This window comes from Oncorhynchus mykiss, chromosome 21 (assembly GCF_013265735.2).
Source record: "Oncorhynchus mykiss isolate Arlee chromosome 21, USDA_OmykA_1.1, whole genome shotgun sequence".
Taxonomy (NCBI): Eukaryota; Metazoa; Chordata; class Actinopteri; order Salmoniformes; family Salmonidae; genus Oncorhynchus; species Oncorhynchus mykiss.
Genome location: NC_048585.1, coordinates 42,510,011 through 42,533,957, shown reverse-complemented (window position 1 = coordinate 42,533,957; position 23,947 = coordinate 42,510,011). Strand labels below are relative to the sequence as shown.

Below are 23,947 nucleotides of genomic sequence, written 5' to 3'. Positions count from 1 at the left end.
CCATTTTTGTGCGTCATAAACGTAATTGTCTTTTACCAAAGCACATTAAACACTAATGCAATTATGCTAGAGAATTGTTTGTTTCTAGTTCAAAATGAGTCTATATTTACTTATTTTCTAACTGCTTACAAGCTTACCTCGCCTGGCAGTTTAGGCTACCATTTGAACTAGTCAATGGGGGGGAAAGCCTGTAACGTTAGGCCCTAGGCCTAGCTCATACATTGTTTGTGCATCAATAACTACAACATTTTATTTGACCAAAACATGTTAAAACCTGAATGGAATTATGTTAATTGTTAAATGCTCCAGATACTCAACTAGACTAAAGAAGGCCAGTTTTATTGATTCTTTAAATCAGCACAACAGTTTTCAGCTGTGCTAACATAATTGCAAAAGGGTTTTCTAATGATCAATTAGACTTTTAAAATGATAAACTTGGATTAGCTAACACAACGTGCCATTGGAACACAGGAGTGATGGTTAAAAATAAAACAATTTGTACCGAATAAAAAATACAAGTTAAATGTGTTTCCATCATATTTTCAACTCTACTAATGGTTTCCTTGAAAATGTTGTGCTATATAGCAATTGTGCCCACTCTGGTATTGGCATGTGCGCTCTAGCCAACAACTCGCAGATAAAGGGTGCACAGATAGCCTACATGATGAGATTATTACGGCAGCTACAGGCTGTGTTTACATATTCGCGAACCACCCATCACTATATAAAACTCTGATGAGATTAGAGACGCGTTGGTTTTTATCAATTTCCACTGTCCTCCAAATTGCTGAATCACATCCTCACGTCAGCTACAAGAAGCAGCCACAAAGGGGCAACATAATACAATTAATGTAGGTGGTTGGAAAGACTTTATCGACCGATGCACCTTTGACAGTTCTTAATGTAGACTTTATTTGTGTGAATTAAACTAATGGTCGTATACATACATAAACAACATAGGCAAACGCTGTAATTTACTGTATATCATAGCTACTACTATCTCCTGAATTGGATTGCAAACCACGTGACAAATGCGGAAGTTGGCACCGGTCGAAATCCGGAGAAAGGGGAGTTGAATCGTAGCTCAGTGGAGTGTATGCGTTATTTGCTCATCCTTCTTCGTTGTTTGAGGTCCCATATTATTTTGTCTCTCAGTGACTTGGACTCAACTGACAAGGACACTAACTGCACTGTGTGCGCATTTAACCTCAATTGCAGAATTTACAAGGTGAGTTCTTGGAGACCAAAATACGGTGATAATTATTTCCAAACTGAGTTTGCTACCATAGAGATCCTATATTAAATTAGTAATTATACGGTTGCCACTTGCTCAGCACTGTCGAACTCCAAGTCCGAAGAGACAGCACGTGTCAAGACAGCAGGCGCAAACTCGTTTCAGGACGTAGCCGCATATTATAGAAATATCAGACTATAAACTAATCTTTGTACACATAATCTTTTTTTTTTTTTTTACTGTTGCAGTTGACTAAATGTACATTAACTTAAGCAAATCTACCAAAAGGTTCAGTTAACTAGTAGACTAAACTTATTTCAAGTGAGAGAAAGCCTTTTTAGAACTCACAATAGTCACTGGTAGCGTAGGTGATTTGTTAAACGCTTCGAACACACCGACAGTAATTTTGTATTTTGGTACACCAGAATTACATTAATTACCAATGAAACGCTGCGTTTGCCTTGCAGCATTACGTTGCAGATGCAGCTGCAGTTCGTTCGATGTGGCGCATACGTTGGATTTATCGAATGTATGCGTCAAACTGTGAGCGTAAACGGCTTGACAGAAATAATAACAGAAGGTGAATATTGAACTTTTGTTGCATACAAATCCAGATGATACGGCATACTATTTTGCGCAATGAGGCTTGTCGGTGTTTGAAGTGTATCTGCTCTAGGCCAGGGTTTCCCAAACTCGGTCCTGGGCCCTACATCTATCTCATTATGCAATTGGTTTGAATGGAATACTGTATTAGTCAGCTATAAGCAGTAGCGGTGTGTGGGGTAAAAAAAAAAAGTACCTAATTGTCATACTTGAGTAAAGGTATAGAAAGTTGTAAAAGTGAAAGGCCGCCATTGTAAATGAGAATTTTGTTCTTAACTGACTTGCCTAGTTAATAAACAAATAAAAAGTTAATGTAATTGCTAAAATATACATAAGTATCAAAAGTATAAATTTCAAATTCCTTATATTAAGCAAAGCAGATGGCACATTTTCTTGTTTTTAAAATTTACAGATAGCCATGGGTGCATTCCCAACACTCAGACATCATTTACAAACGATGCATTTGTGTTCAGTGAGTCTGCCAGATCAGAGGCAGTAGGGATGAGCTCTGTCAGTGACCATCGTGTTCTTGGTCACCTCCCTGACCAATGCCCTTCTCCCCCGATTGCTCAATTTGGCCGGGCGGCCAGCTCTAGGAAGAGTCTTGGTGGTTCAAAACTTCTTCCCTTTAAGAATGATGGAGGCCACTGTGTTCTTGAGCACCTTCAATGATGCAGAATTGTTTTGGGACAATTCCCCAGATCTGTGCTTCGACACAATCCTGTCTCTACAGACAATTCCTCATGGCTTAGTTTTTACTCTGACATGCACTGTCAACTGTGGGACCTTATATAGACAGGTGTGTGCCTTTCCAAATCATGTCCAATCGATTGAATTTACCACAGGTAGACTCCAATCAAGTTCTACATGTAACGCTCAATGAGTGAATAGGTGTGGAGTCAGGCGCAGAGAGCAAAAGGATGCGGAAAAAACACGCTTTAATGTCCAAAATAAATCACAGGAACAAAATAGAAAACAATAAGATGAAAAATTAAAGGACAGCGAGAAACCCGAAATGCAAACACAAACCACTCTAACACATACAGACGAACAAGCCCGCACAAACAGAAGCAGGCTGAACGAACTTAAATAACCCCACCCTAATAACCAAACAAGAAACGGGTGAAACCAATTAGACAAAACCAAACGAACACAGAACAAAGGATCGGTGGCAGCTAGTAGACCGGCGACGACGACCGCCGAGCGCCACCCGAACAAGAAGGGGAGTCACCTTCGGTAATATTCGTGACACTACATCTCAAGGATGATCAATGGAAACAGGATGCACCTGAGCTCAATTTCAAGTCTCATAGCAAAGGGTCTGAATAATTATGTAAAAATGGAAAGATCTGACCTAACACAATGGCTTCAAGTGATTCCTCTCATCAACACAAATATTGACGATGGAGCATCTGTTAGCTACATGGTGACATTCAACCATACATGTTTCTACCGGAATATAGCGAAGAAGATTCGAAACAAAGATTTGGATTTATCTAACGTTAGAAGCTCAGCTGATGTTACAGCCGATACCAGCACCAAGAGGGCAGATGACATACATTTGCCTAGCTAGTTATTTTTTCCTGCAAGCCACCAAGCTAACTTTAGATTATCTACTCAAACAGAAATTGTGTATTGCTGGCTAACATAATACTGTGATACAGTGGGGGGGAAATCTATGTATTTTTCTGTTTGCTAATTTAGCTAGCTAGGTACACAACTACCAGTAGCCATATCTATGACTAAAAATAGTGGTTTTACAAAAGATCACCGATTTGTATCTTGATTGTGAAACCTCTTCCTTTTTAGTCGTAGCTATGGCTAGCTACTAAACTGCAACCTACAATGTTACAACCAGCCACCTAAAGCTAGGTTTACCAGCAAAAGTTAGCACATGACTGGAGTTGGCTAGCTAGTTAGCCACGCCTCTGTTTGTAACTTGTTAGCAAACATGTAACATCAGCAACTGTAAATAATTTTACCAGCTAGCTATGTAACGTCATTGATGAAGGTTGACATTGGTTGTGATTATGACCTTGGATGCATTTCAATCTCACAAAATTCTAGGCATGACGCAAGATAGGATTCCAAACAGAGTAACAAGTATTGCATATCTAGCAAAATAAATTTACTAGCAAACAGTGAGGAGAAACAATACTACAATTAACTTTTGTAAAATCTTTAAAACTGATGCTGGTTGTACTATAAAAAAGATTTGCCTAAGCATGCCTGATATACATGGCTGTAGGTATCCACTGTCTGCTTACATACCTAGACTAATTTGTATCGCCTGGTTACTGTGCAAAGGTTGAGAGTTATGCCATATTTTTGTTAGGCAAGATATGTGCACGCATGTTCAACTATCCTCATGTTGATGTTATGCTGGCACGGTTCAACTGTTGTTCAAACTGTACACTAGAGTATGCAGACAATACCGTGTGGTGCCTGGTCTTCTTGTAGCAGAACTGAATCCTGTGAACTGTCTCTTTCGAGGGATTAGACATTATTATGTTGGATTTAATAAACTCAGCTAAAAAAGAAATGTCCCCTTTTCAGGACCATGTCTTTCAAAGATAATTTGTAAAAATCCAAATAACCTCACATATCTTCATTGTAAAGGGTTTCAACACTGTTTCTCATGCTTGTTCAATGAACCATAAACAATTAATGAACGTGCACCTGTGGAACGGTCATTAAGACACTAACAGCTTACAGATGGTAGGCAATTAAGGTCACAGTTATGAAAACTTAGGACACTAAAGGGGCATTTCGGCTGCAAGGAGGCATGAGGATTGCAGATGTGGCCAGGGCAATAAATTGCAATGTCTGTATTGTGAGAAGCCTAAGACAGCGCTACAGGGAGACAGGATGGACAGCTGATCGTCCTTGCAGTGGCAGACCACGTATAACAACATCTGCACAGGATCGGTACAGCCGAACATCACACCTGCGGGACAGGTACAGGCTGGCAACAACAACTGCCCGAGTTACACCAGGAACGCACAATTCCTCCATCAGTGCTCAGACTGTTCGCAATAGGCTGAGAGCGGCTGGACTGAGGGCTTGTAGGCCTGTTGTAAGGCACGTCCTCACCAGACATCACTGGCAGTAACGTTGCCTATGGGCACAGACCCACTGTCGCTGGACCAGACAGGACTGTCAAAAAGTGCTCTTCACTGACAAGTCGCGGTTTTGTCTCACCAGGGGTGATGGTCGGATTCGCGTTTATCGTCGAAGGAATGAGCTTTACACTGAGGCCTGTACTCTGGAGCGGACCGATTTGGAGGTGGAGGGTCCGTCATAGTCTGGGGCGGTGTGTCACAGCATCATCAGACTGAGCTTCTTTTCATTGCAGGCAATCTCAATGCTGTGTGTTACAGGGAAGACATCCTCCTCCCTTATGTGGTACCCTTCCTGCAGGCTCATCCTGACATGACCCACCGGCCATACTGCTCATTCTGGGCGTGATTTCCTGCAAGACAGGAATGTTAGTGTTCTGCCATGGCCAGCGACGAGCCTGCATCTCAAGCCCATTGAGCACGTCTGGGACCTGTTGGCTCGGAGGGTGAGGGCTAGGGGCCCCCCCGAAATGTCTGGAAACTTGCAGGTGCCTTGGTGGAAGAGTGGGGTAACATCTCACAGCAAGAACTGGCAAATCTGGTGCAGTCCATGAGGAGGAGATGCACTGCAGTACTTCATGCAGCTGGTGGCCAGACCAGATACTGATTTTTGATTTTTGACCCCCCCACCCCCCTTTTTGTTCAGGGACACATTATTCCATTTCTATTAGTCACACATCTGTAGAACTTGTTCAGTTTGTCTCAGTTGTTGAATCTTATGTTCATACAAATATTTACACATGTTAAGTTTGCTGAAAATAAACGCAGTTGACAGTGAGAGGACGTTTCTTTTTTGCTGAGTTTAGAAAATGACACGAGTAAAAGTCACCCAGTAAAATTCTACTTGAGTAAAAGTCTAAAGGTATTTGCTTGAAAATAATACTTAAGTATCAAAAGAGAAAGTTTGAGTCATTTGAAATTCCTTATATTAAGCAAACCAGATGGCACCGTTTTCTTGTTTTTTATTTATTTACGGAAAGCCACAGGCACACTCCAACCAGATCAGAGGCATTAGGGATGACCAGGGATGTTCGGTTGATAAGTACGTGAATTTGACTTTTCTTTTCCTGCTAAGCATTCAAAATGTAACGAGTACTTTTGGGTGTCAAGGAAAATGAATGGAGTAAAAAGTACAATATTTTCTTAAGGAATGTAGTGAAGTAAAAAAATAGTAAAATACAGAAACCCCAAAAAACGATTTAAGTAGTACTTTCAAGTATTTTTACTTAAGTACTTTACACCACTGGAAATACCCATATAAATAGCAATTCATGTTTATTCTTCCCAATTTAAAAACACTCTTACATATCTGTCTAGGTTGGAATTGTTGCTAATTTTAATAATAATTTTAATTTTGATCTGGAATAAATTGAATAATCACATCACACAGCTAATAAGCAATCCCGCTATGCCCTCTGATGAACCATCAAACAAGTAAAGTGTCAATACAGGACTAAGATTGAATCCTACTACACTGGATCTGATGCTCGTTGGGGGTGGCAGAGCTGGCAAAATATTACGGACTACAAAGGGAAGCCCAGCCGCGAGCTGCCCAGTGACACGAGCCTACCAGCGAGCTAAATTACTTCTATGTGTGCTTCGAGCCAAGCAACACTGAAGTATGCATGAGCGCACCAGCTGTTCCGGACGACTGTGTGATAACGCTCTCCGTAGCCGATGTGATTTAAGACCCTTTAATAAACAGATCAATATTCACAAGGCCGCAGGGCCAAATGGATTACCAGGATGTGTACTCGGAGCATGCGCTGGCTGACCAACTGGCAAGTGTCTTCACTGACATTTTCAACCTGTCCCTAACCGAGTCTGTAATACCTACATGTTTCTAACAGACCACCATAGTTCCTGTGCCCAAGAATACCAAGGTAACCTGCCTAAATGACTACCGACCCGTAGCACTCACGTCTGTAGCCATGAAGTCCTTTGAAAGGCTGGTCTTGGCTCACAACACCATCATCCCTGAAACCCTAGACCCACTCCAATTCACTTACCGCCCCAACAGATCCACACATGACGCAATCTCTATTGCACTCCACACTGCCCTTTCCCAACTGGACAAAAGGAACACCTATGTGAGAATGCTGTTCATTGACTACAGCTTAGTTTTCAACACTATAGTGCACTCAAAGCTCATCGCTAAGAGACTAGACACCTCCCAATGCAACTGGATCCTAGACTTCCTGGCGGTCTGCCCACAGGTGGTATGGGTAGGCAACAACACATCTGCCACACTGATCCTCAACACTGGGGCTCCTCGGGTGCGTGCTTAATCCCCTCCTGTACTCCATATTCACCCACGACTGCGTGGCCAAGCACGACTCCAACAGCATCATTAAGTTTTCAGACGACACAACAGTAGTAGGCTTGAACTCCCAACAACAATGAGACAGCCTATGGGAGGAGGTCAGGGACCTGGCAGTGTGATGCCTGGACAAAACCCTCTCACTCTATGTGATCAAGACAAAGGAGATGATCGTGGACTACAGGAAAAGGAGGACCGAGCACAACTCCATTCTCATTGAATGGGCTGTAGTGGAGCAGGTCGAGAGCTCGAAGTTCCTTGGTGTCCACATCACCAACAAACTATCATGTTCCAAACACACCAAGACAGTCATGAAGAGGGCACGATAAACCCATTCCCCCTCAGGAGACTGAAAAAATTTGTCAAAGTTATACAGCTGCACAATCGAGAGCATCATGACTGGTTGCATCACTGCCTGGCACCCAACCACAAGCCACTACAGAAGGTAGTGCGTATGGCTCAGTACATCCCTGGGGCCAAGCTTCCTGCCATCCAGGATCTCTATACCAGGTGGTCTCAGAGGAAGGCCCTAAAAATGTCCAGACTCCAGCCACCCTAGTCTCTGCTACCGCATGGCAAGCGACAAGTCTAGGTCCAAAAGGCTCCTTTTTCTACCCCAAGCCATAAGACCGCTGAACAGCTAATCAAATGGCTACCCAGACTATCTGCATTTGACAGCGTAACCCGAGGTCATGCTCAGCATTGAGATTGTGCCTGCACTTGTTTCTTAAGTATGCCAGAGTTGAGATGCCTTACTCGCATAGGTACAGTACCAGTCAAAGGTTACTACATGATTCCATGTGTTATGTCATAGTTTTGATGTCTTCACTATTATTCTACAATGTAGAAAATAGGACAAATAAAGACAAAGCCTTGAATGAGTAGGTGTGTCCAAAAAAAAAACTTCATCTCAAAGTACTCTGTAAACCTCCCCCAGCCCAATGACTTTGACAGATCATTCTTGTCAATAGCAGCCCTTTACAGGGGATTTCTGTAGACATGTCTTTGTATTGCGTTTTGAGAATTTGCAGAGAAAATAATGAGGTGATTTGTTTCATGACTGTTGTAGTCTTGATTTTCCACCTTTCCGTGTCTCTTGCTAGTTTCTGTCCCACAATCTTGATGTGCTCCATAACCGCAAGGTATGTCCGCTCCCTCATGCTTGTGTACTCTGTGGTCCTCAGGCTACCTCTATCCACCTGTAACCCCATAACATAACTCAGCAATAGAAACACTACCATTTCATGTTTATTCCGTGCTTACTGTAAATTGTGTCATCTTAACCATCATCAGCTTGTAAATATTTTGACCAATATACCTCCACCTTGTGCAGCACTAGGGGTTGGAAGCACATGTTTGTGGAATCAGATTCAGTACCACCTACAACAAAATGCACAACAATACACAATTAGTGGGGTGGTTAAATTGTGCATTGTTGTATGTCTTAGACTAAGCATAGCTAACATGGACATTTCAATATTGTCAGCTTGCTGTTTAGCTAACTAGCATCACTAAATTAGCAGCAACATTGCTAGCCAGCTTGAGACTCTGAGAACCAACTAACTAACCACAGACAATGTTATACACATTCATCATTGCTACCAACACACAGAGAGTGATTTAGCTATATCAACAATTCTATTTTTAGTAACTGAGTGTTTTCCAGACAAGGTGGAAGAGATGGCTACCAAATTGAGATGCTCTTTATTTGGTAACATTAAGTTAGCTAACGTCAGTCAAAGATAGAATGAACAAACAAACATGTTTACTCTGCTGACGGTAGCTACCAGTCTAGCAGTGACTACCATGGCATAGGTGAAATTGTTTGACTGTGTGTATACCAAAAGATATGATTTAGCTGATGGCTTTCAAAGTTCAGTACGGGATTGTAATGTTAACTAGCTAGCTAACTTGCCCAGCTAGGCTAGAAAGCTAGTTAACTTTAAGTTACTTCTAGTTGAGAATCTTCAGTTTTTGTTATAAAGGAAAAATAAATTGTTATGCAGGTCTTTAGCTGTTGTACACAAGAAACTGTGTCATTCTGAACTTAATCCGCAGTGTAATATTCCATTTTGTTGTGACTCGAGCGATATTGATCCGTCCATTCTACAGGTAACTGCCAAAACAAAGGAAACACTTAAGTAAATGAGGGATACAAAGTATATTGAACGCATGGGGTGCTTCCACACAGGGAGTTCCAGACACTTGTAGAATCTATGCCATGGCGCATCGAAGCTGTTCTGGCCCAACGCACTATTAAGACACTTTATGTTGGTGTTTCCTTTATTTTGGCAGTTACCTGTAGCTACACAGAGAATGGAATAGCTGGATAAGGGAAATGGCTCAAGTAGTGCAAAAGGGAATGTAACATTGCAGATAAAATTCGTAAGGACACAATTTCTTGTGTACAACAACATCATAAGACCTGCATCCCTATACTGAGAGCTTTGCCGTTTCTAAAAGGCCGTATTTGGGCCTTTGTTCATGTTTTTTCGGGCCCCCCATACTACACAATGAGGATGAGGAAGGGATTTGCTGTTTGGGGTTAGTTTCTCATGTGAAATCACAAAAAAGGTGTCTGAACCCTTGTATAACATTCCATTTACATAAATTTAGATTTTGTTGTAAAAAAATAACTTGCTTTAGTCACCTCCCTTATGGATGCTTCTTCCTTCTTTGCAGGATAAAAACTAGTCATTGGTCACCTCAACCTACCTAAGTTATTTTCAGGCTGGTGGTTATACAGTTAGTCAGAGCAACTTGTTAATTTTCATAGTATGTCAGCACCCCCCCTAATTACCCTCACTTGACGTAATTTCAATCACTAAGAGTGCTGTGTCCTTCGACAACCTTTTAGGAAGCCTGGCTATCTTGGTTTTTTTTTCGTGTAATATTTTGTGCTTTCTTTTACAGAAACCTGTGAGAAGTTTCTCTGAAAATGTAATAATTAACCATCTGAATCTCCTCTGTGTACATGTAATCCTCTTTGAATGTTTGTTTTTCTTTAATTCAAGTCACAGTCCCTTGGAGATGGAGCCTGGCACACACAGCTGGGTGCTGTTGTTTGACCTGCAGAATTAGTAACCTGGGGCGAGGATTTATTAAAGACAAATATTAGCTTGTCTTTCAGAAGCATTTATTTCCTGATTTCATTACTGTTACGTCACCTTTTCCTTTCTTCTTTTAGCTCTTTCTTTCTTGCCCTCCCTACTTGTGTTAAAGCTAGAGTCCTTACCAATAACAAAGCGGCACCCCTCTGTTTTGGTAAAAAGCTGAGGTACGGGACAAATGTGACCACTCTTAAATTGATAGACTGAGCTATGGACGCAAGGAGTGACCATCCACGATATCAAAATTATAGTTCTAACCATGTTTTGAGTACTATCACTATTTTTTTTAGATGCCAAAATTCACACACAAAGGTGACTAAACTCTTTGGTCCTTTTGATAACATGCTGTATGTAAAAATATTGCGCGCTATAAGCTTATAAATGAAATTAACTAAAGTTCAATCCGCTTTGTGTTTTGTTTCCTTGCCGCGATACTGGCATTGTCCCGGCCCTCGTTTTGCGGCTATACAGTGTTTGTTTTACATTTACATTGTACGAACACCATTGGTGTAAAACAAGTGCATATTTTGGGTTCTGATGGGGTACGACAGTTTATTATGCTTATGAGGCATTTTTAATTTATATTCTTCAAGAATCAATGGGTATATATCATTAATTAATACGTCAAATGGCTTTATCAACTATGGATTCTCGCTATTTACATTTTTTAAATTTGAGGTATTTCTCCCCAATTTCGTGGTAGTTAGTCTTGTCCCATCGCTGCAACTCCCATACTGACTCGGGAGAGGCGAAGGTCGAGAGCCGTGCGTCCTCTGAAAAACACAACCCCAGCCATGCCGCGCTGCTTCTTTGACACACTGCTCGCTTAACCCGGAAGCCAGCCGTACCAATGTGTCGGGGGGAAACACCGTACACCTGGCGACTGTGTCAGCGTGCATTGCGCCCGGCCGGCCACAGGAGTCGCAAGTGTGCGATGGGACAAGAACATCCCTACCAGCCAAACCCTCCCCTAACCCGGACAACACTGGGCCAATTATGCGCTGCTCCATGGGTCTCCCGGTCACGGCCGGCTGCAACAGAGTCTGGACTCGAACCAAGATCTCCAGTGGCCTTAGACCACTGCACCACTTGGGAGGCAGCTTTCATACTTTATCATTGAATCCTGTCCTTTATCCTCTTTCTCTGTCTGTCTCTCTCTCTCAGGGTTGTTTTGAGGCTGGGCCATAGAGATGACCAGGCTGTGACGGGTGGATTCTGTGTAGGATTGACCCTGGCATGGCTACTGCTAGGAAGAGTAAGTATCGTCCTTGTTTTGTTGCTCTGATATTTGTGTGTTTTCCCTATTATGTGGTGTTCATTGCAAGAATTGGTACTTCAAAAGTGTGTTTGTTGTTTATGATTTCGGAGGCTTTGTGGCAACATCACAGGAGGGATTGGCATGGAGATGGTAAAGGCTCTCCCCTTCTCACCCTCCCCTATGTTATAACAGCACTACAGTATACAAATACTTAGTAAGTGTGTCATTTAAAGAAGTGATTATCAGGAAGGGTACAGGCAACATGAGACAAGAGAATAAGACCTGGGAGACAGTGGCTGGAATTCAATCCAACCCCTAAATGGCAATGTTTACGTATGGAATGTCTTTGTTTACAATGCACACATACTACGTCTTTAGTCTGAGAACTACAATTATCCAGTTAGTCTTTGGATGCGTGTAATTTGAAGGGATTCAAGTTTTGGGAAAAACCACAATGTGGACTTGATTGACTTAAGCCTGAAGTGTGTCTGTGTGAGCGACAGTGTGAATGAATATGATGCACATGACAGATAAGCAGGAATTGTTCAGGGAAGCTCATAGAAACACAGCAAGAGAACACCACCTGGGAGACAGGTCACTGTCATTAATACCCCCATCCCAGAGGAGATTGGGTCTTTGTTTCTGCACACAGAGCTCAGCTCTCCCTGGGTCTTTGTCCTCACTTTGATTAATTTAAGCTACAGACTGAATGAGAGACTTTCTATTTGGTTTCATCTCAATGTATTTTTTATGTGTCTAGGATGTAGAATGGAGGGGGACAGAGCGAGAGTCCTGGAAGGACATCGACTGGCACAATGGAATAGTCCCAAGGCAGGCTCACTTAAATGCTCCAGAGTGCTGTCTGGGCTGGTGTCCAGAGAATGTGGATTAACCAAACGGTCTTGTTTAAAAGACTGTGGATCTCTTAGTATTGTCTGAATCCACAAATTTAGTGTAGCCTAGTAGCTAGGCTTCATATTGGAGTGGACACAGAGCTACAGAGCTACTCAGAGGGTGCGTTCCAATAATTTCTCCTTTCTCCTGAAGTGTACACATTTATTAGCTCCCTCAAATCTTATAGCATTGGGTTGGTCGAGGCATGGGGTAGAGGGCGTTTCAACCATATTTTTATACCAGTAATTTCCTTTCAAATCAGTGAAGGGAACAAGTGTACCCTTTGGGAGGAAGGAGAGATGATTGGGGCGTCGCAAGAGTTACGCATCTTATACATCACACTTCCATAACAGTTCTGTTGTTCTTCTGTACTGCAACTTTCCCCAAAGTCCCCGGTTTTCCAGAAATGGGAAGATTGGAATCACTAGAGTATAAGCAGGAATTCCGGGAATCCTCTAACCAGGATTTCTGAAAAACCGGAGAACTTTGGGAAGTTACCTTAATCTTGCTCTGGTGCGTATGCAGGCCAATGAAGAACTGGGACATTTTCATCTTTCAGGAATTGTGTACAGATCCTTGCGACATGGGGCCGTGCATTATCATGAAACACGAGGTGGTGGCTGCAGATGAATGGCACGACAATGGGCCTTAGAATCTCGTCATGTTATCTCTACGTATTCAAATTGCCATCGATAAAATTCCATTGTCCGTAGCTTATGCCTGCCCATACCGTAACCCCACCGCCACCATGGGGCACTCTGTTCACAACGTTGGCATCAGCAAACCGCTCACCCACATAACGCCATACACGTGGTCTGCGGTTGTGAGGCCGGTTGGACGTACTGCCAAATTCTCTAAACTGACGTGGCAGGTGGCTTATGGTAGAGAAATTAACACTAAATTCTCTGACAACAGCTCTGGTGGACCTTCCTGCAGTCAGTATGCCAATTGTATTCTCCCTTGAGACATCTGTGGCCCTGTTTTGTGACAAAACTGCACATTTTAGATTGGCCTTTTATTGTCCCCAGCACACAGTGCACCTGTGAAATGATCATGCTGTTTAATCAACTCCTTGATATGCCACAGCTTTCAGGGGGATGGATTATCTTGGTAAAGCATAAATGCTCACTAACATGGATGTAAACAAATTTGTGCACATTTGAGATGAGCTTTTTGTGCATATGGAACATTTATGAAATATATTATCTCAGCATTTATATCAACATGTTGCGTTGATATTTTTGTTCCGTGTAAGAGGGATCTGAGTTTCCCAGACATTTGAAGGCACCAGAATGACAAGCACCTCAGACAGGCAGAAAATAAGTTGGATTACAATCAAAACATTCAAGTTGCCCTGTTCTTCTCTCTTGTAAAGAAAACCATTTTATTTTTGTGACTTATTCCTGAGTGTCACTGGCATAAGAAAATTGCTTGCATCGTGAACTGTTGGACCAGAGGGACTTGCAATTAGTGTGTGATAAGTGTGTGTGTGCTGTGACTGAAGGTGTGTGTGTCAACGCTGTTGTTTATGTATACTGAGGTAGTTGTTCTCTCCTCAGGCTCTGCGGCAAAGGCGGGGGCCGTCAGTTTCTCAGAAGAGCCAACCACCGCTATTGCTGCCGCCGGCACCCCCTCCCATGTCCACTTTGACGAGAAGCTCCACGACTCTGTCGTCATGGTGATCCCTCAGCCCGATGGGAACTTCATGGTCAAGGTGTTTTTTGTTGTTGTTTTTTTGGGGGATTGGAATTTAACATGTCTGACGTGATAATGACCATAACAAGCATAAACGGCACACCCAGAGAGCCAGGATACTCTGAAACTTACCCCTTCGAAATCTCTAGTGGTCCCACAGTCACTCTTCTTTACTTGTAAAAGTCAATACAGCAAGTGTTGCCATTTTTAAACTACGTCCCTGTATGACAACTAAGGGGAGGAGACAGGCTTTTCTCTAATTTTTTCTAATTTCCGGTCTCTGTTTTTAAGGTTCAGTTACACTTATGCCAGATAGATCTCTCCTTACTTCCTGCTCCCATAGCCCTCCAACCATCAACTGTTCACGTTAGGGCCCTGAGTTTATCCTGACCACGTGACCTGTCCAAGAAAAACTCAGCTACACTTCCTGGGCTCCATAGCTAGTGGACCCTAGGAAGAGTAGCTGCTGCATGAGCAACAAGCTAAGGGGGATCCTAGTAAACTAAACTAGTCTACACTTCGCTAGTAGCTAGCCCCATTTTTTTTTTGACTGTTTTAGGAGCCATTAGCCTGGTCACAGATCTGTTTCTGCTGCAAATTGCCAAGTTGGCTATACAGCACAAGTAGATGTGGAACCGGGCATTGAAGTGGATCAGAGAACCTCTGTAGTCTCTGCAGAACAGTAACAGTAGGACTGGGCAGTATGACTGTGCTGGTCTGACCGTCCTTTTATTCCACTGCCCTGGTGTGGGAAGCGGGGTCCACCAGACAGACGGCAGGGTTGAATGTGCCGTGCGTCTGAAGTTCTCATCTACCCACTAGGAACCTCAGGGTTGCCATGGAAACAGGCGGGGGTGGGGGGGGTAGACCAACCGTAGCCAGAGTCGCGACTGGCAACCGGGGCTTGTGTCAATCAGATGTAGTGGGCTGTAGTGTGTGGGGTGGTTGGAGATGGACGATACGTTGCATAGCTGTATAATCAAAGCACTGGGTTTGTTTGTGAAAGAAACACTCTTCCCTCTCGATCTCCTTCACTTGTTCTGTGTTTTGTTTGACGTTGCTAGAGGGGCATTTGAGGCTTGGGTTGCTTGTTTGAGGCATTCGAGACTTATCTTTTGGCTCCTCTCTTCCTCTGGCTTGCTCTTTTCTCCCTCCTTATCTCTTCTCTGGCAGCTTTTTTTGCTTGCTCGCCATTTTTATTTGTATATTTTTTTTAATCTTCACTCTCTCTTTCTTGCTGCTGTTAAATTGCATTGTCGTTTTTATGAAATTACATGAACCAGAAAGGATGTTTATCAGAGAGAGAAAAGCAAGTTTATTTTTGTAGCAATTTTTGTCATCAGATGAAACTAAAGGATGTGCATGTTCAAAACAGGAAGCTTCTTTGCAGGGTAGCTCTATCTTTTATTGCTTGAAAATGCCTTTCCTGGGCATTTGTGTATATGGTAACTGAATTAGTCTCTTTTTCTGTCTCCCGTCCATCCCCCCCCCCCCCCCCCCCCCCCACCCACCCTCAGGTTGGTTTTCTTAAGACCCAGCACAAGTATGAGATTGTCTTCGACCTCCCTGAGGTTCCGTCACTGGGGAAGGCTGTGTGTCCAGCTCCTGTACCCAACCAGCACATCTGCATCACCAATATCACTCCTGTAGCAGAGGGTATGTCAGAGTCTTTGTCAAGCCGGCCTCAGCCCTAGTCCCGGTCCCAGTCCCACCTGTCCATCTAACTCCAGCCCCAGCTACTTCGACCTACTAGCCTACGCTTCGGTTTTACTGTAGCTGTCAGCCCAACCCTCAGATACAGCCTTTTCCCTACACCCAGAATCCAAACCCTTTTGAAATTCACTGATCTTTCTCCAGTTGACCAGACCTTCATATCAGTCATTCTTTATAGTAGCCGGACATCTAATATGTACAGGAAACACTGAAAGATTGCTAACATCCCCCAGGGGGTTTCTGTAGTTTGTAATGAGGGTTTTTATTACCACTTACTCACTACAGTGGTTTGTTCTAGCATTGACTTCAGTTTGTTGTGCCATTCCATTTCACCATCTGCTGGGAAACCATGACCTTCTACTTTTGTGTGTGTTATTTGTAGTGTTGGCCAGCTGTGTTTTAATGTGCTTGACCCCAGAGTTTTTACACTCTGGTAGACATTTCGCTCCCCTGGCCCTGTGAGTCTGGCATCTCTGTCCACCCTACCCATTCAAGAGAAACAACCATACTTAATTGAGTGTAAGAAGTGAGAAATACAGAAAAAATAGAGGGAAAAGTCAACAAACAATACAATTATTGCAGTCATAACAAGTATCTTTCTCTCTCTCGCTCTCCCTTCCTCCCCTCTTCCCCCCCTCCCCAGGTGGTCTGAGAGTGACGTGTGAGTACATGGCCCACCAGGAGGGCGTGCTATGTGAGGAGCTGATGCTGGTCAGTGAGAGCCAGGAGGAAGTCTGTGTGGGGGTCAAGGTTCAAGCCCGCGTCATGGGTAAGTGTAGGGGGAAGTTGTCCCTAGACTCTGTTTTGGATAAGATTGGGATTGAGGAAGGATGACCTGATCCTAGATCTGTACCAAGTCTACAGTTACAGCCATGATAACAAAACCAATTTGTTCCACGTTGTCTTCATTGCAGTCACGCTGTGCAGGAGATCTCGCAATGCCTGGAAAAGTGTTTAGCGACAAATGATATAGCAGTACTTTGAGATGTGAGCATGTGTAGATCTCAGAAGATTTCTGTATCATGTCAGTGTGGTTCCTGAGAGATGTTAAACACTTCTCCAGGCGTTGTAAGATCTGATCACCTGCACACTTTTCATGCAACTAAAACTTGTAGTCACCACTTTTTTTTTCTTTTTTTTCACCTTTATTTAACCAGATTGAGAACAAGTTCTCATTTACAACTGCGACCTGGCCAAGATAAAGCAAAGCAGTGTGACAAAAACAACAGTGTTACACATGGGATAAACAAACGTACAGTCAATAACACAATATAAAAATCAGTATACAGTGTGTACAAATGTAGTAAGATTAGTGAGGTAAGGCAATAAATAGGCCATAGTGACGAAATAATTACAATTTAGCATTAACACTGGAGCGATAGATGTGCAGATGATGATGTGTAAGTAGTGATACTGGGGTGCAAATTATCAAAAATGAATAACAATATGGGGATGAGGTAGTTGGGTGGGTAATTTACAGATGGGCTGTGTACAGGTGCAGTGATCGGTAAGCTGCTCTGACAGCTGATGCTTAAAGTTGGAGAAGGAGATACGTCTCCAGCTTCAGTGATTTTTGCAATTCGTTCCAGTCATTGGCAGCAGAGAACTGGAAGGAAAGGCAGCCAAAGTAGGAGTTGGCTTTGGGGATGCCCAGTTAAATATACCTGCTGGAGTCCATGCTACAGGTGGGTGTTGCTATGGTGACCAGTGAGCTGACATAAGGCAGGGCTTTACCTAGCAAAGACTTATAGATGACCTGGAGCCAGTGGGTTTGGCGACGAATATGAAGCGAAGGCCAGCCAACGAGAGGATACAGGTCACAGTGGTGGGTAGTATATGGGGCTTTGCTGACAAAACCGATGGCACTGTGATAGACTACATCTAATTTGCTGAGTAGAGTGTTGGAGGCTATTTTGTAAATTACATTGCCGAAGTCAAGGATTGGTAGGATAGTCAGTTTTACAAGGGTATGTTTAGCAGCATGAGTGAAGGAGGCTTTGTTGCGAAATAGGAAGCCGATTCTAGATTTAATTTTGGATTGGAGATGCTTAATGTGAGTCTGGAAGGAGAGCATGGCCTGGTGGAAAGCAAGGCCAGCCGTAGAAAAATGCTTCTTGAAATTCTCGATTATCGGTGGTGACAGTGTTTCCTAGCCTCAGTGCAGTAGGCAGCTGGGAGGAGATGCTCTTATTCTCCATGGACTTTAGTGTCCCAAAACTTTTTGGAATTTGTGCTACAGGATGCAAATTTCTGTTTGAAAAAGCTAGCCTTTGCTTCCCTGACAAACTGTATATATTGGTTCCTGACTTCCCATAAAAATTGCGTATTGCGGGGTCTATTCAATGCTAATGCAGTACACCACAGGATGTTTTTTGCTGGTCAAGGGCAGTCAAGTCAAGAGTGAACCAAGGGCTATATCTGTTCTTAGTTCTACGTTTTTTTGAATGGGGCATGCTTATTTAAGATGGTGAGGAAAGCACTTTTAAAGAATAACCAGGCATCCACTACTACTGACGGGGTGAGGTCAATATCCTTCCAGGATACCCGGGCCAGGTCGATTAGAAAGGCCTGCTCGCTGAAGTGTTTTAGGGAGCATTTGACAGTGATGAGGGGTGGGTCGTTTGACCGCGGACCCATTACGGACGCAGGCAATGAGGCAGTGATCGCTGAGATCCTGGTTGAAGACAGCAGAGGTGTATTTAGAGGGTAGGTTGGTCAGGATGATATCTATGAGGGTACCTGTGTTTACGGATTTGGGGTTGGTTCATTGATAATCTGTGTGAGATTGAGGGCATCTAGTTTAGATTGTAGGACTGCTGGAGTGTTAATCATATCCCAGTTTAGGTCACCTAACAGTAGGAACTCTGAAGATAAGTGGGGGGCAATCAATTTGCATATGGAGTCCAGGGCACAACTGGGGGCTGAGGGGGGCCTATAGCAAGCGGCAACAATGAGACTTATTTCTGGTAAGGTGGCTTTTTAGTAGAAGCTCAAACTGTTTGGGCACAGACCTGGATAGCATGACAGAACTCTGCAGTAGATTGCGACCCCGCCCCCTTTGGCAGTTCTATCTTGGCGGAAAATGTTGTATTTGGTGATGGAAATTTCAGAGTTTTTGGTGGCCTTCCTAAGCCAAGATTCAGACACGGCTAGGACATCAGGGTTGGCGGAGTGTGTTAAGCCAGGTGAGCATGTGTGGGGGGTGGGACAAAAGAGCTATCTAAGGCAAGGTGAGCGGGCTCTATAGTGAAATAACACAATAAGGACGAGACCAGGCATATTGACATTAGAGAGAGGCATAAAGTTGGGTACATACAGGACCTGAGTTCGAGGCTGGGGCCGACAGATAAACAAAATGGGGTACCGTGTTATTGGAACAGTCCAGGGGGCATCAGCTGTGTAGCCTAGTGATCATAGGGTCCAAAGAACAGCAATAGGTCAGTCAGGGAGCCGTTCTGTAGTCAGTACTAGGCTAGGCAAGTGGGAAACATGACGCTTAGAAAACTATGGGGTCCAGAAACAAGGGTCCAAACCAATTGGCAAAAGAGATATTGTAGCCCTAGAATTAGCTGGTATATGGGCCTAGATCGTGGCTAGCTCAAGTCTAACTGGTGCTTGCTACGGGACAGAGGCGTTAGCTAACAGTAGCCAATCGGTAGCATCTAGCTAGCTGCGATGATCCGGTGTAATGATCCAGAGTGGCAGGAATCCGGTGATGTGGTAAGGAGAACCTGTCCGATATGCTCTGGCGGTGTCCGAGCTAAGAGGTGAAGACCGCTAGCCGTGGCTAACAAAGGCTAGTAGCAAGTTAGCTGGCTAGCTCCTGATGGAGGTTCCAGTTATAAGGAATAAAAATATCAGATCTGTACCAAATTGGGTGAGATGGGTTGCAGGAAAGTATATTTAGTTCATAGATAAAAAGTGAGATTAAAATGTATACGAGAAAAAATAAACGTCTATTTACACGGGATAAGGCAAACACAACACACGGCCGGCCGACTGTTACGCCATCTTGGAACGATTACAAACCTTCTGTCCGTCCTAAAAATGAGTACTTGTGTTGTATCTTGCTGTATGTTCTCTGAAGGGGTCATTTAAATTGGGAAATGTCTGCGGTCCCTGAGGAGAGGTTTGAGAACCACGCTGTACAGTGAACCCTCATAATTTCCTGTGTACACAAGTGCTGAAAACCACCTCCCTTCTTTCTCTAATAATATAATTTCTAAATAAAAAATGGGAAGGGGATACATGGTCAGTTGAACAATTCAACCGAAATACCAGTTATTTCTGGGTGTGTCAGTTTAGTTTTAATGTAGCCAGCTAGTCATTGTCTTCCCAAACAAGGCAAGGCAATGGTGTAGTGTTGTTGAATTGAGTAACAGTCTAGCGCCTAGGAGTCGGATACTGCTCCTTAACAATTCATGTTTGGATAATAGGTTGAGAACGATTTATGAAGTAGTGTGCTGTTGCCACCTCCTGGAGAGTCTGAACAGCATGGGTTAAGCATCACTGATGACTTCAATAATGTGATAACTTGAGTAAAACAAAGTGAACCGCACATAAATTGGGAGCTTGTTGGATGGATAGATGGGAGCGTTCGTATTCACATGCAATATCACAAATGGCACCCTACTACCCTACTGATTTTGGGACGTAGGTACAGAGTGGGGAGGCGAACATGAACGTCTGTAGGCAGGCAGAGGAGTAGGGGGCAGCATTTTCACTTTTGGATAAATAGCATGCCCAATTTCAACTTCTTGTTACTCATGCTAAGAATATAAGATATGCATATTATTAGTATATTTGGATAGAAAACACTCTGAAGTTTCTAAAACTGTTTGAATCATGTCTGTGAGTATAACATAACTTATGTAGCAGGCGAAACCCTGAGGACTAACCGTTCAGAATTTTTTTTTTTTTCTCATTGGGAAACCATATTTATTAGGCACTTGTTTTCAATACCTACCGCTTCCACTGGATGTCACCAGTCTTTGGAATTTGGTTGAGGTTATTCCTTTGTGCAATAAAGAAGTACGGCCATCTAGGAACTGGGTAACACTGTTGAGAGTTGCGCAAGACTTGAAAAGTAGCGTTGGTTTGTTGTCTTCCTGTATTGAACACAGACCCGTCTTCAATTTGATTGTTTATTATCGTTTAAAAACACCTAAAGTTGTATTACAAAAGTAGTTTGAAATGTTTTGGCAACGTTTACGGGCAAGTTTTGAGATTTTGTAGTGACGTTTAGCAAATTGGAAGCTGTTTTTTTCTGGATCAAACGCGCCAAATAAATTGACATTTTGGATATATATGGAGGGAATTAATCGAACAAAAGGACCAATTGTGATGTTTATGGGACATATTGGAGTGCCAACAAAATAAGCTCGTCAAAGGTAAGGCATGTTTTTATATTTTATTTCTGCGTTTTGTGTAGTGCCTGCAGGGTTGAAATATGATACTCTCTTTGTTTACTGTTGTGCTATCAGATAGTAGCTTCTTATGCTTTCGCCGAAAAGCCTTTTTTTAAATCTGACATGATGGCTGGATTCACAACGGGTGTAGTTTTAATTTAGTATCTTACATGTGTGATTTTAATGGAAGTTGGATTTTTATATAATTGTATTTGAATTTGGCACGCTGCATTTTCCCTGGCATTTGGCCAAGTGAGACGCAAGCGTCCCCTATACCTTAAGAAGCTAGCGCCTAGGAGTCTGATACTGCTCCTTAACAATTCATTTTTGGATAATAGTTTGAGAACAATTATGTAGTAGTGTGCTGTTGCCACCTCCTGGTGAGTCTGAACAGCATGGGTTAAGCATCACTGATGACTTCAATAATGTGATAACTTGAGTAAAACATAGTGAACCGCACATAAATGGGGAGCTTGTTAGATGGGTAGATGGGAGTGTTCGTATTCACATGCAATATCACAAATGGCACCCTACTACCTATTTGGTGTACTACTTTTGACCAGAGCCCTATGGACCCTGGTCAAAAGTAGTGCCCTACATAGGGAATAGGGTGTGATTTTGGGACGTAGGTACAGAGTGGGGAGGCGAACATGAACGTCTGTAGGCAGGCAGAGGAGGGAAGGGGATGTTGTGTTTGTGACTGGGCCGGAAAACAGATCACACAGCTTAAATCCTTTTGGGCTTTACTGACCCTCTCTCTCGCTCTACTTTACTAGCAACACACTGTAATAGAGGACTGGCACTGGTCTGATGTTGTAGACTAACCCCTTTCTGATAAATAACCTAATGGTATTTTATCTCTTTCTTTCTCTCCCTTTTTATTTTCTGTTTCTCTCTCTCTGTGTTTTCCAGACCGTCACCATGGTACACCCATGTTGTTGGAAGGAGTGCGTTGTGTGGGAGTGGAGCTGGAGTATGACTCTGAACAGAGTGACTGGCAAGGATTTGACTAGACCAGGCAATGCGACACACACACACACACACACATTCAAACAAAAAGACAGTGCCACATATATTGGAATTCATCATCCACTCCAAACTATCCCTGACCATTCAAGATGCTTTGGTCCAAAAGGAGGATGAAATTAGGAAATGGACAGTGATTATTTTTTTAAAGCAAGGCTAATGTGATCAGATCTCTGTTGAGCATACCTCCAGTCTAGTTAGTTAATGCATCTGAAATGCATTGAAACAGGTACTATTTTTTAAATTGTCATTAGTACTGCAATGATAGACGTTATCCAACTGCCCATGCCTTTCCACTGCATGACCCTATGTTGTGTTGAATATGTTTTCTGAGTAAACCTATAGGGGGCAGCAAAGCTCACGTAAACAATTCAGCCCATTTCACCCAGCCTGGCTTTAACAGTACCAGTAGGGGTCGACAAAGACCATTAAATGTATCCCTCCCATCTGACATGGAGGGATTGAAAATGACTTATTTTAAGTTCATAATAATAATAATTATACGCTATGAATCAATTGCAAGTGCCTACGTTGCTGTATAGCTTTTACCATCAACTGCCTTCTATCCCTTGCCTAGTTAAATAAAGGTTAAATAAATCTAATAAAAATGTGACAAAATAATCCATCTATCACTCACTAACCTGCCCTCCCTCCCCCAACCCCCTCACCATCCTCTCTGAGCACTCATACTCTTGTTGCAACCTAATCTCTTAGTAAGAAGTATAGTTAGTCACTGTTTACTGTCAATAGTTAGTCACTGTAAATGAATATTCCCGTCAAATTAGAATATCTAGTACAATCAGTCTCTGTATTTCACATAGCTAAGTGGAATTAAACCTGTTTTCTTTATCAAATCAGACAATCTACATGTGTTAAATGTGTTCGCCCTTAATTGTTTTTATATTTGTGTTTAATAGGCTCTGTAATGTCTTAAAGTTATCCCTTGTTATCTGGTGTCCATGCTAGATCCACCCTCCCAGGTTCAGGTCAATTTTCATTTAAATTCCAATCACTTCAGGAAGTACACTGGAATTCCAATTGTCTTCCCTGCTTTTCAATGTGGATCATTCGGAATTGGAATGTGGTTTGCTTTCTGAATTGACCCTAACCCTGCCATGCTTCAAACGATAGTGAAACGGATGGTGGATTCGGCTTGGATACCATCCGATCTAGTCCCATCGACAGGTTAAGAGTAGAAAAAGAGGGGGCACTATTGTTCATGCAGTCAGACTGATCAAAATAATATTCTCCACCCACATTGTGATAGACATCTTGGCTGTTCTTAGCGGGGTTGGGTTAATTCAGAAAGTAAACCAAATTCCACATTTGTAATTTAAAAGCGTTTAAAATAATTGGAATTTCATTGTACTTCCAGAATTAATATGGAAATGACCCAAACCCTGGTTCTTAGGTTACTGTAATGAGGGATTACTGTACTAGGGTGGGGGTAGCGTTTTATCAGTCAATACACTACACAATACATGTTCCCTTATAGATGTTTGTTGTTGTGATCGCTCTTGTTTTGTTATGCCATGAAAGAATAAAGTTGATGTATTTAAAAAGATAA

At 42.7% G+C, this 23,947-nt stretch overlaps 1 protein-coding gene across 1 annotated transcript; it reads left to right on the top strand.

Annotated features, from left to right (window-relative positions):
- The first annotated feature begins 1,035 nt into the window (after positions 1-1,035).
- Positions 1,036-23,947, top strand: LOC110500465 (UPF0687 protein C20orf27 homolog). Its single transcript, XM_021577850.2, has 6 exons — positions 1,036-1,228; positions 11,551-11,641; positions 14,098-14,252; positions 15,751-15,889; positions 16,590-16,715; positions 22,267-23,947. Exons 2-6 carry the CDS (start codon positions 11,623-11,625, stop codon positions 22,365-22,367), a joined length of 540 nt encoding a protein of 179 aa, XP_021433525.2. The 5' UTR covers positions 1,036-1,228; positions 11,551-11,622; the 3' UTR covers positions 22,368-23,947.